Source organism: Erigeron canadensis, chromosome 6, assembly GCF_010389155.1.
Source record: "Erigeron canadensis isolate Cc75 chromosome 6, C_canadensis_v1, whole genome shotgun sequence".
In the NCBI taxonomy this organism is placed as follows: Eukaryota; Viridiplantae; Streptophyta; class Magnoliopsida; order Asterales; family Asteraceae; genus Erigeron; species Erigeron canadensis.
The window spans coordinates 34,347,583-34,363,981 of NC_057766.1; the positions used below are offsets into that span (position 1 = coordinate 34,347,583).

At 32.4% G+C, this 16,399-nt stretch overlaps 2 protein-coding genes across 2 annotated transcripts; one reads left to right on the forward strand and one right to left on the reverse strand.

Annotated features, from left to right (window-relative positions):
- Window positions 1–112: 112 nt before the first annotated feature.
- Window positions 113–2,692, reverse strand: LOC122603742 (30S ribosomal protein S21, chloroplastic). Its single transcript, XM_043776530.1, has 2 exons — window positions 2,200–2,692; window positions 113–468 (listed from the first exon to the last, which is right to left on the reverse strand). Exons 1-2 carry the CDS (start codon window positions 2,625–2,627, stop codon window positions 360–362), a joined length of 537 nt encoding a protein of 178 aa, XP_043632465.1. The 5' UTR covers window positions 2,628–2,692; the 3' UTR covers window positions 113–359.
- A 10,125-nt stretch (window positions 2,693–12,817) lies between these two features.
- On the forward strand, window positions 12,818–14,622 carry LOC122605201 (F-box/kelch-repeat protein At3g27150). Its single transcript, XM_043778102.1, has one exon. The coding sequence runs from the start codon at window positions 13,168–13,170 to the stop codon at window positions 14,431–14,433; it is 1,266 nt and encodes a 421-aa protein (XP_043634037.1). The 5' UTR covers window positions 12,818–13,167; the 3' UTR covers window positions 14,434–14,622.
- The last annotated feature ends 1,777 nt before the right edge of the window (window positions 14,623–16,399 follow it).

The window sequence follows — 16,399 nt, forward strand, 5'->3', positions numbered from 1 at the left end:
ACTTTTTTACTACTATAACAAGAACAAAAACACTAATTAACAAGACTCAACAGCAGATAATGTAATTTTTTAATGTTAACCAGGGAATTGTGATGAAACGACGAATGTGCAGTTACCAAGATATACAACATACTATGTACCATAATTTCATCGGTTTCTGGAACATACAACATAGTACATGTTATGTATTTATCTCATTAACTAGAAGTAATACACTAAATCAAATAATACCATCCAAGAGTATTAATTTCTAGACATCCAATATACGCCTTACATTATAGGATCATAACACATTTCACAAGGGACAGGTTTGCTGGAAACAAAAGCGCTCGTTCAGACAAAAAGGAAGATGCCCAGACTTAGTTTAGAGGGCTGTCACTAGGCATATCCCAGTTGTCATCATCGTCTTCCCTCTTCTTGTTCACGCCTTCCACCTTATCTTCATTTGGGTTTCTGAATGGGGTGCGTCTGCAAGTTCCCATAACAAATGTAACTTCTATTAGACATCAACATTTTTAAAAATATGTCGTGATGCATAATCCAAATACATAATAAGAATATTCTTGTTACAACATTTGTATAATGTACACGATTTAACCAATCAGCCAAATACAATGAAAATCGTAAAACAGTGCAGTCGTACAGACATGTCTGACTTTTTTGGTCAAACTTACAAGCTTTATAGAGAGCTTTATTATATTCAGATTCCGAAGGCACGAGTACATTGTATTCAAAACATATGGGTGGGTGAGTGCACAAGTTTTCTGTAACAACCTTCCAATGTGTGTGTGTGTGTGTTGTACCATTACTTCAGATGCAAAACTATCTTAGCTTTTTTATCATAGTGGAAAAGAGGTGGTTGTGGCACGACGTACTCTTGTGCATATACGGGCTATGTCACTCCCTTTCAAATTGATATCAACTTTGACATTAACATAGCATTGGGCACGGACAGTTGTTAAAAGTCCATATACTTACACTAGCCATATACTCCCCTTAATCTTAATTTATGTTATGAGTCTTGTTTCCTTTATAGATGATAAACAAAGATAAAACCAAAAAAAAAAAAAAAGTACTAACAAAGTACATCTATGAGGAATGAAGGATTTATCAGACTTCAATCAGCATTCGTAAGTAAAGGAACATGTAATCTTTGTGGTAAACCTATAGCAAAACCGATATAAACATATCTAAAGTTGCAATGTATCAAGTATGCCTATTTTACGTTGCCTATAAACACAATTGTATACCATGATTACCATCTTGAGGTATATTTAACCCACTTATAAATCACAAATTCCTATTTATAGCCCATTTGACCCTCAATCAAAGAATTCCATAATTCTCATATTAATGTGGAAACACAAATATGAGTTTTAATCTATGAGCTAACAATCCATCATCCATAACTTGACTCCATATGCAAAATTACAAAATTATCTTTAATATATCATACAATAATAATCCATTTTTTTAATAGCTTATGTATACACTAACACGACACTAGAGTTATACAATTAATAATTATCCCATCCTAAATTGTATAATGCAGGATGAAGGTTTCGGTAGGAAGGGGGTCTTAATGTAGGAAACTCCTTCTAGACGGGAACATATGAAAGCACCATAAGGTATCTTACAATTCCTACATTATGACCCCTCCATTCCATACACCAACCTTTCCATTACTCGTCTACACATATACTTCAATTCATAAGCAGCATATGGTTGGATCAATGGTAAACACCCTTGCCTCTGGAGACAAAGGTCATGGGTTCGATCCTCATCCCATGCAAAGGTTGGAGGGCCTTTTCTACCATTTAGGTAGAAACTGGATGCAGCCTCTCTACTTAGGTATCTCTACTTAGGTGGAGGTAAGGTCTGCCTACATCTTAACCTCACTCATGCACCGTCGAGGTATTGGGGCTCAAAACCCGCGGAAGGCGGCACTGAGCAGTTACTTACTTACTTACTTTACATATACTTCAATTCATCTTACACAATTTTCTTTTATGCTTATCCTTAATCAAAAAATCAAATACATCGTCACAATCTGACCATCCCAAACCCAACAAACTAAACCCACCTTAATTTCACCCAAATATCATATCAAACGGATAAGACTAACATTAAAACAAACAACAATAGATACATACATACATACACATAAAAAAAAAAAAAAAAGACAGTAAGCAAAGGTACCTCCTTCTGTTACGTTTAGCAGCTTCACGATGTTTTCTTTTCTTTTCTTCTTGTTTATTCTCAAAATACCGACGACGCTTACACTCTTGAATAACACCAGCTTTCATAACTTCCCTACGAAACCTGCCCAACAGTTTTTCTTCAGGCTCATTATCCTCAACTATTACCTGCACATTGTAAGCAGAATTAAAGTACAGAGTATTCGCATACGCCAACGATGGACAGACAACTGACATCAATTCATTATTATTTGGACAACAATTTGAAGTTGAAATCAGTGGTGTCAAAGTCTTTTTTTCTTCTTGTTGTTTTGAAGAAGATGGGTCAGAGGAAACAGAGATATGGGTCGGTGGTAATTTGGGTAATTGGGGTTGTGGTTTAAATGGTGTGAAAATTGATAAAAAGTTGAATAAAGATGAGGATGCCATTGAAATGGAGGTTTTGATTGAAGATGTGTGTGTGTGTGTGTGTTTTTTTGTGTTCTTATCTGTGAATTTTGGATGACAAAAGGAACGAGTGTGGGTTAATGGATAAACTGAGTTGACTCGGTTTTGTTTTGGGTTGGGTCAATTGTTCTGGGCTATGATCTAGTATTGGATTTGGGTCGTACTTATGTGAGGAAATATAGCCCATTTGTTGTTGAGTTTTTCTATTTTTTTTTTATTTTGTTTCTTTTTTCTTGTCCATCTATAAAATTATTACTTATTTACATCTAGGCAATTTGTAAGATAATTATTAATTTTATTTTTTTCAGTAAAAAATTGAAATGGTAAGCTTAACTCACGACAATACAAAAGTTACTAATCAATTTAAACTAGACAAATAGGTAAACCCCAGCCCCACCACCGTAAACCACCATACTTGAACAGTGACATGTACTTTTTTACTTATCTAAAAATTTATTAATTACTCTTTTTGCTAATCGTGAAAACAAACTTGTTATTTATTGAGAACAGGAAATTTAATTGGTTTTTTCTTTCGATTTACCCATCACATAGTCACTATTGAATATTAATAAATTCATTTGATATACGTTACGAAAAATGTTTAATAATATGCTTAAAAAGTGGGTCTAAAAATATGTCTAATAAAAAATGATTGATACATGACAAAAATTAATAGTAAAGATTAACAATCCTTATGTTATATTTAACAAAACACCAATAAATTACATGATTATCAGTGGTCAATAGTTTTTAAATAGTTAAAAGTGGAGATCATAACCATCACTTAACTTTGATTGGATGAATTGAGTTTTGTTAAAGATATTTAGGCAGTTATAAAGTTCTTTTATTTAACTAACTTTTAAATGTATAAGTTATCAAAAGGCTCACTACTTAATTTTCTTACAAAATTAGAAAACCTTTTTCCCATGTTAGTGGACTATGATAAATCACCATTACTTTTGTTAATCTATCACCTAGTTTATATAATATACTTGAACTTGAGATTATAAATAGCTTATGATAGATTATGCTGTAATATCTTAATTTGAAAACATCAAGATGAATTAGGTGTATGAGGTGAATAATCAACTTTTCTATAGGTTTGATGATGGACTAAACATGACAAGTGGTGGCCATGTTTACATCTATTGATTTTTCTCTTTAACCTATTTATATACATAGATAGATGTATGGAATGCTATTATACTATTACGAAAGGTCGTTATTGGGAGCAATTGAGAAATTACAAGTGGTGAAAAGAGTTATTGGGAGCAATTGAGAAATTACAAGTGGTGAATAGAATCACGTATCAAAAGAATAATAGAGTAAAAATATAGAATACTAGCTGCTCTATCTCAATTGTAAATCAAAAAGTTGACTTAGGTCACGAAAACCATTGAGAGTCATAAGTTAAAAAGGAATCATATGTCTTAAAAAGATGGCAACACCGTGAAATATTCTTATTTATGAAAGAAAACACTCTACACATGCTTGGCACGCTAGTCGAAGCATAACTAAGCCAAGTGTCTTTGATACATGTTATTGTGTATCCATTTGTTTGTATAAATAGAACATGACTTTAATTAGAGAAAAATAAAATAAAAAAAAATTGAGATTAACAAAAAAATATATACAAAATGCAAAGGAAAGGAAATATTAAGACACGTATCAAATTTAAGATTAATATAATACGAAAAAAAGTTAAGTGACGTGTCAATCATCAAACAAACGATATTTTCATATAATGTTTTAACATATATGTTTTCGATATATTTCTATTTATTTAACAAGGCGTGAAATTTGTTTTTAAAGTTTAAATGATATGAACTCAAACGTTTTAAAAACCACTTTGCAACTATTCGTATGTATGACATGAGTAAGATTCAAATACCAAACTATGTACCAAACTATATCATATGAGTAACCTTATTGCCGATTAACAAAGTACCAAACTATGTCTTAACGTCAAGAAACATATCCGATTCATACCATGGAAAGGCAGCACTCTCAGGTTGGTACCTTCTCAAAAGAGGGACATTTACTATTTCATGTCTTATGGATCATGAAGTGATTCAAGATACGATCATACGAATATAAATAGCAAGTATAAGGGGAAAACAAAACCTTTTAATTACTAGGTGTCGTATGGATGTACATCCAGTAATCCGGTGCCAAGTTATATAATTTTATTTTTCTTATAGTTTCCTTTACGATAAAAAAAAAATAAGGAAAAATGATTAATCATTTTAATCAAATAGCCTAATAATCCTTTTAATCATGAGATGATGACACGTGAAAAAAATCAGAAGACAAGATTAAGAAAGAGAATTAGTAGATATCACATGTCACTTTCTTAATGTTTTAACAGGATTATTAGGTTATTTGGTTGAGGATTTAATATTTTCCGATAAAATAAAAAAAATAATAATAAAAGAAAAGTTAGTAGGTATTTGAGTCTTTTGATGATTAGTTTAAGAAATCCTCTCCCTCTTCTTCATCTCCAATGAGGATGTGGTGCCTCAAAAGCAAGCTCCCAATATATACATCACTTAAAAAGTGTGATTGATTATGGTATAGCCCAAATCTGTGGGCTACTTGCACGTGCCACTTGTTCAATATTTATTCGCTAACATGATCTGTAAAACAACGAATTGTATAATGAAAAAGTAGTAGTATTTGGATTAATTTTTGCTACCAAGATAAGACGTGTATCATATGGCTTTTTATATTTTAACCAAAACAAACTTTAAGTTGTGTAATTAGCTAAACTGCCTTCAAATGCTTTAAGTATCTTTCGTTTCCCAAACTTATTTTAATTTTTTTAATGATTTATCTTTAAAATCAGACTGCTAGTCACCTATTGCTTACACTATAAAGTTTGACATGAGTTCAAAATTGTTTGATTGATTGACCACACTTAATATAGTAACATTACAATAATAATGAGACATACGTCTAAAATTTATAAGTTTAATGTTGTAAATCCTTTCTTACCACTAGCGGTCTTAATTCCAGTCAATTTCAAAATCATAACAATACGTCAATACGTATTATTCAAATATAAAATGCATGATACCGGAATGTTAAGGGAAGAAATTAATCACACAATTTATATCAATACCTAGCCTTTGAAACATATTTCCCAAATGCAGTTTTTCTAAAACATTTTGATATGTGTCTCTATATGAAAGACACCCATCTAAATGAGATTAATGCTAAGCCTACACGATTATGATAGTGAAACCTTGGATTATAATATAATTTGGAATAAAGTAATATGTGCAAACCCACCAACCATGCTCATATAATCACTAATGAGTGGCCACACAAACCCCGGCCATTATTAAATACTCTTTTTTTTTTTATTAAAGAATAAACAGACTTTAATTAAACAATGCTTTGAAGCTTTTACCCACTAATATTAATATAATATAGTTAAGGTTTCGATTTTATTGAAGGGCCATTTTTTGTAGTATATAACATTTAAAATATGTACAATGATATTACGAATCGATTAGATTGTAACATTGAATAAACCAACTCCTACGCAATTTTGACAAATATGAACGAACTAATTAAGAGCCCTCAAGTCACCCACTCACCCTTATAAGTTATAACTATATCGAACATTATTAGTTATATATGTAGTAACACATTTATAGCATGTGTTATGTATTATATTTATATATTATACTTAGGGTGAATTATTTTGATAACTCTTAAAAAAAAAAAACTCAAGAACCATTTTGGACCACGCATTCTTTTTTTTTTTTCTCTCTTCAATTAAATAATAAAATTTACCCAAATCATTCAAAATATTCTAACTCACAAATCGTAAATCGTTAGACAAAACAAAAAACATGGGTAGTCTTAAAATTTCGTCCTCTTTCATTAGAGATCTAATTCGATATACTTTTGACCACTTTTTAATTTTCATTTTCTTTTTGGTAGTTACACATAACTTACACATGTTTAGGTTGAACTTATACATGTGTAGGTTGAACAAAAATTATAATTCGGAACGGGCTTCGTCCTTAAGGATATTCATAAACCAAAACTAGTGGGGGTGATAGGTCATAGAGGGTGATAGGTCATAGGGTGATAGGTCATAGGACCACCAGTAAGGGGTGATCTACCTAACGGGCTCCGCCCTTAGCCGCTATTCCTCCGCTATGGACTGACGGGCTCCGTCCTTGGCTACCATGGCTCTGCCATGGATTGACGGGCTTCGCCCTTGACCTTTATTGTTGTATACATATGTTCATTTACTAATTTACATGTGAAAACAATGATCTTACACGTGTAAGATGAACCTACACATGTGTAGGATGAACGCGATGGGAAAAAAAAACAAAAATTAAAAAGTCGTCAAAATTATATCGAATTGGATCTCTAATGAAAGAGGACGAAATTTTAAGACTACCCATGCTTTTTGTTTCGTCTAACGGTTTACGGTTTGTGAGATAAAACATTTTATGATTTGGGTGAATTTTCTTATTTAATAGAAGAGAGAGAAAATATAAGAAAATGAGTGGTCCAGAATTGTTCTCGCATTTTTTTTTACTTGTGAGTTCTCAAATAACCCTTCCTCTTATACTCCATATCTAAAAACTTTTCATTTTCGATTTTTTTAAGTTTTTTCTTTCTTTTTCAAATGTAACCTTAAATTTTTTTTTTTTATTGTATTTGATGAAAATTGTATAAAAGAAGATACATTTAAATCAAACATATTTATAAACATATTTTATCAGGTATGATGTAACACAAGCGAAAATATTAAAGTTAAATTTGAAATCGTATAATTTTTGAAGATCGAATTATATAACTCTTTGGGAAGAAAAAAAAGCATAACGCAATATAATGTTTCAATGTATTTATTCACCCCTTAAATTGGAAGGGGAAAAAAACCCGAAATAATATTGAAAAGGTCAAACAAATTGTTTAAAAGCGCAAAAAGGTAATATAATCATAGATAGCAAGCATTGAAACTATGGGTTTTATCATAACATTGTCAATGCTAAATCATTGTTGTCACTGAATCCGGTCGATATATATACATTTCCCTTTATATACCAAGAAAGTAATAAAGTGACATAACCGGAGAGATTAAATGATATATTGTAACACTTTTTTTTTTAGGTTGTGGATTACTCACGACAGATGGTATGACATATGTTGTCTTAACCGGATTCGCGTTAAAGAGTCCTTCACCTCTGATACCTAGTAGGAGGAAAAACCACCAACTAAACCGCACAAAAGTACGACATTTAATTGGGATAAAACTATGACCCCTCTACGGGACTTAAACTTGCTTTATTGGAAGACTTTTTTCCTGTGAAATTCTTTGAATAATTTTTCCCATATCTTGAACTCGAGACTTTCAACATATAAAGCTGGTGTTTAACCATTGAACTATAATTACAATTAAAAATATTGTTACACTTGAGTGATTACCTTAAGAGATCTTTCCGGCTTCTCTTTGAGATCGAGAGTAGATCTGTGATCGAGACTACTTCCTCTTCGGTTTGGCTCCGTCTTGTCGTCGAGAATTTTTACAAGGGTTAAAGCCCAAGGCCGGCGATCCTTCGGAAGCAGCCTTTCTACCTTCATGTAGGGGTAAAGTTGTCTACATCTTACCTCCCTCAAACCCGATTGTTTTGCCGGATTGAGTATCGTTTTTTGCTGTTGTTGTTGTTGAGTGATTACCTAGAGGAATTATAAAACTAATATCAATATATGCATGTATAAAGAAAAAAGGAGGGAGATTCATGAAAAAATAAGTACTTAATCCATGTTTTTGTCCAAAATTCATAATGTGCGCGCATCACAATTTCACAATCCATAAATGCACAAAAATATACTGCAAAATCATGTTTGTGAAGCGACACCCAATGTTTCACACACAAAACCCGATTTTTTCAATGCAAATACCTTTTTATGATGTAGGATCCGGATTTGATCCATTTTGAAGGAATTCTCACCTTTTCCATAGATTTGCCCCCTTTTTTGATTAAAATTACCACTCATAAACATATTTATAAAATGTGGTTTCGTTCATCAACATTGTAGTGTTACTCAATTAGTTGTATACAAAAAGTTCCATTAACATACGAATAAATCTATACATAACTATAGTAGACAAGTTTGAATTGTTACAATTTTTATCATATGGTTTTAAATTGATTATTAATGATCTTATTTCACCAAGAAGTACGTGTTGCGAAAATCAAACAAAAGCTTAAAGTCCTAAACTCAAGTAATAAAGTTAGAAGTCGACAATGCAAAAGATATTTAATAAACTTGGGATAATTGCAAATGGTCATATGCAGTCTAGATAAAATGCAAGAATAAGGCGACCCGGACGCCGGAGCCTCCACTTTAGCTAGATGACAAAATCACTTCCACTTTTCATACTATTATAACTACGAAAAAGCCTAATTAGCCGTTGTGGTGGCTTTTATAATAACCTTAAAAAAAAATTAAAATTAAAATAGTATTAAAGTGAGACACGTTAGTTAAATTAATAATAAATTAATTATACTAAATCATAACCTACAAAATGATTAAGTGGTTAACATATGATATCTTTAGTTCTTTACCAAAGTTATCACATTCGAACATCTAATTAGATACAATCTTGAGATGAGTAAGGAAAGTTTAAGAACAACCAAATTGTGGTTATAGTGCATAACTATTTATCATTATTTATATATATATATATAGTGCATAACATATTCATCAAAATGATATATCCAATAAAAAACGTGATTTTTCTGATTTTGACGGATCAATGTGTTGTTAAACACTTGAATAATGATAATTAGTTATACACTATGTTAGTTTTATGAACTTTTAATGCATCAAAATTAAGTTTTTTAAGTATTCTCATTGTGTTATTATTTTAAGACTGTTTTTATTTTATTGTCTCTATATATATGAGTGGGTTATTTTAGGACCACTACTTATTTTAGGACCATTAGAAGTTAGGACTAAATCTCAATCATTCATTTTTCACCATCTCCGACCACCACCGTGATCATCTCTCAATTAAATGTTGTACCTTCGGATGGTTTAGTTGTAAGTTTCTCCTACTAGATATTGAGAGTGAAGGCACTTTTTAACGCGAACCCGGTTAAAACAACGTATGCAGTAGCGACTCAAGCCATATTGGGGTCTAAAGCGAAACAAAAAAGTGAGGCCTATTTATAACTAAAACTTATTTAAAAAGAAGACCAAAAAACCCAAAAACGTATTACAATTCACTTATAGGGCGTTTGGGATTACGATATAAAGTGATTATTTGATTATTACGTTTATAAAACGCAAATAATCTAAAAAAGTGATTGTGTGAAAAAATGATTTTTTGTTATGAAAACGCAGTTTTAGAGAAGCATGTACATACATGCTTTTTCAAAATGCATTTTTGAAAACGCATAATTTATTTTGAAAACGCAAAATTTATTTTGTAAAAACACAACCCCAAACACCCCTAATCAAAAGTCCTTTTAAACTACACTTAATTTAAATTTTTTAAGCTTATCTTATTTTTTATTTTTTTTTTCAAAATTTTTAAATAATTTCTTCTCTCCATACATAAAATAAACTGATATATTTAATTTATATATAAAATTTGAGGTCTTCAATAATACGAGGCCTAAAGCCCTTGCTTTCTTTGCCTTACCCTTGAGCCACCACTGAACGTATGCTAGATCCCTTATTGCGAGCAAAAAATCCAAACATTTTAATATATATATATACATACATACATATATATATATAGGGGAAGTGAGTATGGGGTTGTCCCCATTTAGTTTAGTTGGGGAACCCCTCACATTTGGTTTTTATAATCATAAAAATCATGGGGGGTCATGTATTTGTTTTAAATTCAAACAAATAATAGAATATTTGTATGTGAGGGTTCTCCATCTAAGCTTAGATGGGGAACCCCTAACATTTGGGTTTTATAATCATAAAAATCATGGGGGCCATGTATTTATTTAAAATTCAAACAAATATTAAAATATTATATGTGAGGGGTTCACCATCTAAACTTAGATGGGGAATCACCCCATACTCACTTTTCATATATATATATATATATATATATACATAAAAGATATACAAGCCCATCAACTTCTATGTTTCCAGATGTATTGTCCATTTGTCCCCACAAATTATCCAAATCCCTGGTTTGCTTCATAAAAGTGCAATCTTTCAATACTTGGAAACCATAAATTCCTATATATTTAATGACACGGCTTTTAAGTTTTCAAAATCAACAAATTTGTTATCATACTTTTAGTGATAAATAAATATAAATATTTTACTTAATATTTTACTTATTTATTATTATTTTTATATTATATCTTTCAACATATTTGTATGTTAGACAATTTAAAGTGGTTTGTGGTTGTCGGCTATCTAGTTAATCAATGGTTCATCATTACTAGCATAGTTATCGACTCGTAACTTTCAATTCGACTTAAAAACATGACTTTTGAGCCGTGACTCAACTTGTAAGAGTCTGAACATTTTTATATATACTACATAATATTGTATATATATATATATATATATCTATTTGACGTATTTATCAAAATATAAGTTGCTTATCTTAATACATTATCAAAATATTACATATTCGACACTTTTGAGTCATAAAGTTACAATTTATCTCAAAATTCGTACTAAAAGGATCAAAAATACATATATAATATACAAAATAATGTAATCATAAATACGATATATAATATATGACCATATAATCAAATTATAACAATTATAAGTTTGCGACTCGTAGTGAATCGTTTTAAACTTACACCGCGAATTGTAAGAATTAGGAGAAAAAAAAGTCATCCAGCGAGTCGACTTGTTTTTTGTGTAAAATGACTCGACTCGTAAGAGTGTAAGAACTATGAATACTAATAAAAGTCTATGAATTTTTGTTTTTCAGAATGCATCAACACTTTTAGCATTGTCCCAAAATGTTCAGCTCCAACTAAAATCTTGATTACTTTAACAGTTTAATAATCCACATTTTTAGCCACAATAATGCCATACATACTTAAAAAGGTCCTAATGTCCTCATCAGCAGCGACAACAACAACAGTACTTAATCCTTGCATAAACCAAGGTATGGGTAAGGTAAGATGTAGACAGATCTTACCCCTACTCAAAGGTAAAGAAGCTGCTTCCAGATCCACTGAAGTGGAAAAGACCTCTGACCCAGAGCTATAACCCTTGCAAAAATACCTGACGGCAGACGAAACCAAAACCAAATAGGGGAAACTCTCATAACGAGCCAACACCATTTAGAGCTGACTTGCTATTAAGATATATAAATAGATTGTAAATACAGATCAATTTGTGTGGGATTAATGATTTAAAAGAAATAAAATAAAATATGTGTATATACGAGTAAAAGAAAAGGGGAGGCAAATTTAGTCTAATGGATGAACTAGTAGTAGTAGTTGGGTTGGAAGATATTGTTTTGTATAGTTTATTGGACATATATATTTGTAGTTAATTAATTAATGGGCAGCCAGTGTGATATGAGAGTAATTTAAGCATTCTAATTGGACACATCTACTAAACTTTATATAACATTTCTATATTATATTATATTATACTCGTATTATTTATTTATTATCATCATCACTATTCACTAACCATTTCATAACCCCATTAATCCCCTCTTCTTTTCCTCTAAACTCTAACCTCTAATCTTAATTAACACAACCAAATATATATATACATACATACCTACATACATATATTTCAAACAACTGTACATGCCGTGTTTCTCATGATCTTGAATCAATCTTTTAGTCTTTTATTCAACCGTGACGAATCTTGAATGGGAGACGTGTTTAATCTCCCTAGTTGACCGTCATATTTGACTTATGTTATAAGGTACAATTTTTAGTAGCATCTGTATGTCCTTTTCATATTGGTGAATATATATATGTGTGTGTGGAAATATATACATGAGTTACGTATATATGTTTTCTTTTGTTTTGAAGCTTTTTTATCCAACAGTAGTAGTGTACTTGCATTCTTGTTTTTACTTTTTTTGATGCCTTGGACCCGCCCTCACATTAGTTTTATTCCCTTTTTGTGTGTGTATGTGTATATGTTTATTTAAGTAATTTGACATAATATTTGTTCTTTGTTAGATTTATTATACTTGCTATATTTGTTTGCATCTTGATTAGTTGTCTGTTTTCCTAAAAGATAATATATAATATATATTGTATGCATTGGTTCTTTCTCTTTAAGCACACATTTATTTATGAATTTATTTTTAATCTTTGATATTTTTTTTTCTTTCTGAAGATTAGATGTTTTAGTGTTTTACTTGATTTGTATGACCTTTTATTCTAAGTGTTTATATCTGGGTACAAAATCTGGTTCAATTTTTGTTTTTGTAAAATTTTTTTACACAAAAACTAAGTTTTATGTATCTTGATCAACTTACTAGTGTTGTTACTTATTACAAATTCAATTATTTTCCCAATTTATCATGACACATAGGATTTCTAGGACAGAAAGCAATCCAATCATGTCGAAAGGAAAGGAAAAAGTGACCGAAGAAGAAGAAGCAGACGAGCACGATAAGGAAGAGGATGATAGAAATATGACAAATCATTATCATCAGAATCGGCTTGAGCTTGCAGTTGCTTGTGGTTCAAAGAAACCTCAGGATGCAGATTACTTAACTAATTACATTCCATCACTTAATTATGAGTTAGAGAATTTAATCTTAGCTAGATTTCCAAGATCGGAATATTGGAAATTATCATTTGTTAACAGGAGGTTCGCGGGCTTAGTGAAGAGCGACGAGCTTTATAAAATTAGGCGTGAGATTGGGTTTAGTGAGCCTTCGGTTATGATGCTTGCGAGCGGTGAGAATAGTTGGTGGGCATTTGATCAAGGGTTCAGTTCTCTTAGAAGGCTTCCGGTTCTTCCTTCTGATATATGTTTCACTGCTGGAGATAAAGAATCGTTTTGTGCAGGGACTCATTTACTCGTATCGGGTAGGGAGATTGAAGGTCTGACTATTTGGAGATATGAATTAGCCTTGAATAAATGGTTTAAAGGCCCTTCAATGATTTACCCAAGGTGTTTGTTTGCTTCTGCCACTTTTGGGAACTCTGCTTATGTGGCAGGTGGGATTACAGTGGTTGGTGGCCCGGTTAGTAGGACCCAGCTAGTCCATAACACGGTTGAGAAATATGACCCGGAAAGCCGGTCGTGGACCCCACTACCTAGAATGAAGAAGCCACGTAAGCTTTGCTCGGGGTGTTACATGGACAATAGGTTTTATGTGATTGGTGGGAGGAATGATGACGGCGAGTTAACGTGTGGGGAGTTTTTTGATGAGGAAAAAGACCAGTGGAATTTGATTCCGGAAATGTTAAAAGACAATCCTGTCCTCAGTTGTCATTCTCCTCCGTTAATCGCTGTTGTTAACAACGAGCTTTATTCCATTGAAGCGTCTTCGAATCAGTTAAAAGTGTATCTGAAGAAGAGTAACAGTTGGAAGCCATTGGGTTCGGTTCCTGTAAGGGCAGACTACAATAGAGGTTGGGGAGTGGCTTTCAAGTCATTTGGCAACAAGTTACTAGTTATAGGGGCGTCGACAGTTTCAACCTCTAGAAGCTCGATGGCTATATATACGTGTAGCCCGGAACCAGATTCTGAATTTTTGCCAGAATGGGAACTGCTTGATAATGGCAAGATTCAGTTAAGTCATTTTATTATGAATTGTTGTGTGATGGTAGCATGATCAGAAGAATTGTGTTGTTGGTATCTAAAATAAACAGTACCAGTTGACTTTTTACAGTCAAATATGATTGTATTCTGGTACCCTTTTGCTTCCCTTTGTAATGGGGTTAGTGTACATAATTGTTCCTTTTTTTAGCAAATACTTGTGGCCAGCCAGTTTATCTGGCCACTTAACAAACTCACTTACTTATTTCCTTGTTTGTCCAAATTATTAGTAGTGATGGGCAAAGACCAAAGTCCGGGCTGGATAGTCTTAAACCCGATTTTGGCCCCATTTTGAGGACTTCTTCGGCCTGGGAGGCTAGTCTTGATCGGATTCCGGTTCGGATCAATTTTTTTGACCAACGTGTTGTTTCTAACAAAAAGATATTACGAAAATGAAGTTGTTTAATAAAGATAGATCTACCTTGATAAGCTGGCATAATAAAAAACCTCACATGCAATCTTGAAAACATGTGATCAGAAAATTGCTAATTATGTTAGATTTTTCTTCTTCCCTTTTTAAACTTTTATATGTCCTACATATCCATGTATGTGGCCCAAAGTGTTATCATATCTGGCATATTTATTTGACAGTAATTATATGGGTATAACAATTTCATTTGTGCTTTCCTTTTGTAATTTCCCATTGTTATATACTTGTACTCAACTACTTGTAATTTCTTCAAAAATGTTGTGTCAGCAATAAAAGTATGTTGTACTGACTTTCTTTGTAAATTGTAATGACTGGTTCACATTTATAACCTATCTAAATGGATTGATGATCAGACATTCAGACCAGACTGAAATTAGCCTGCTTGCAGCCATGCTTTGAAACAGATAGTGGCCCGATGCAGGCCTAATCGGGCTGGGTAATTGCAGGGCTTGAGAGATATAAAGCATGTTGCTGCCTTTTGGGAGAAAAGATATAAGGCATATTGTAGTTTTTGTTTGAGATGAAAAACCAAAAACATGTGCGACAAAACTATATAACCCCCCCCAAAAAAAAGAATAGCAAACAAACTGTAAATTGTAATTTGTTAATGTGAACTAGGATGATTATCATAATCAGCTACATTGTTCATACTAATTCTTGTGCGTGCATTTCTCTCCCCAAAACTTATACTCCATCTAAATACAATCATCTCGTTTTGGGAACCCGACATCAATGACAAACATTATTGTTCTTACAAGGTCCTCTCGATCGTCAGGTACATATTATTATCATCATATTTTCATTATATTTACAATACGAATCATCCTTATTCTAACACTAGGATGATTATGTAATCAGCCACATTGTTCATACTATATACGAGTATTTCTAAGCAAATAATTAAATTGAAGTCCTATATCTCACAAGATTGAACTCTTGTAAACTTCTACACAATCTTAACCGCAGCTAGGTCCAGATAGGAACTTTTTCCAGTATATACCGTCTTTGTTAAGCAAATTAAAGATGTTACTGGATTTACAAGTTATTGATTTCTTAATTTCTTGGCAAACATATTAGAACTTCTCAAAAGGTAACTCAGTTTAGTACTACTCTCACGTGATGAAGCTTAAGTTACCCATCTCAACTTTTTTATTTTTTTGAACGTCAACGGGACGGCTGTCCTTGAACCTCAGGGCCTGTTAGACCTCATATGTGGTCTCTACACCCACTGGGCAGGATGTGCTCAAGGAACAGCGACCGTGCGTCAGGGAACCACGGGGGAGGGAAAACTTCCAACCAAACAGCCCAAGGGCACTACACTTAATTGGGAGAAAAACTTTGCTCCCTCAAGGATTCGAACCTGCGTCAACAGGAAGAAACCCCTCATGAGAAGACAGGGATACCGCTGGGGTATTAGCCCATTGGTTACCCATCTCAACTACACCCACATGATCAGACTTAACTTCGGGTTTTTATGAGATACAACCGTAACATGTTATATATAGTAAGATAAAAGCATCCTGAAGAACCCTAGAATTTCCTACGTCCATGA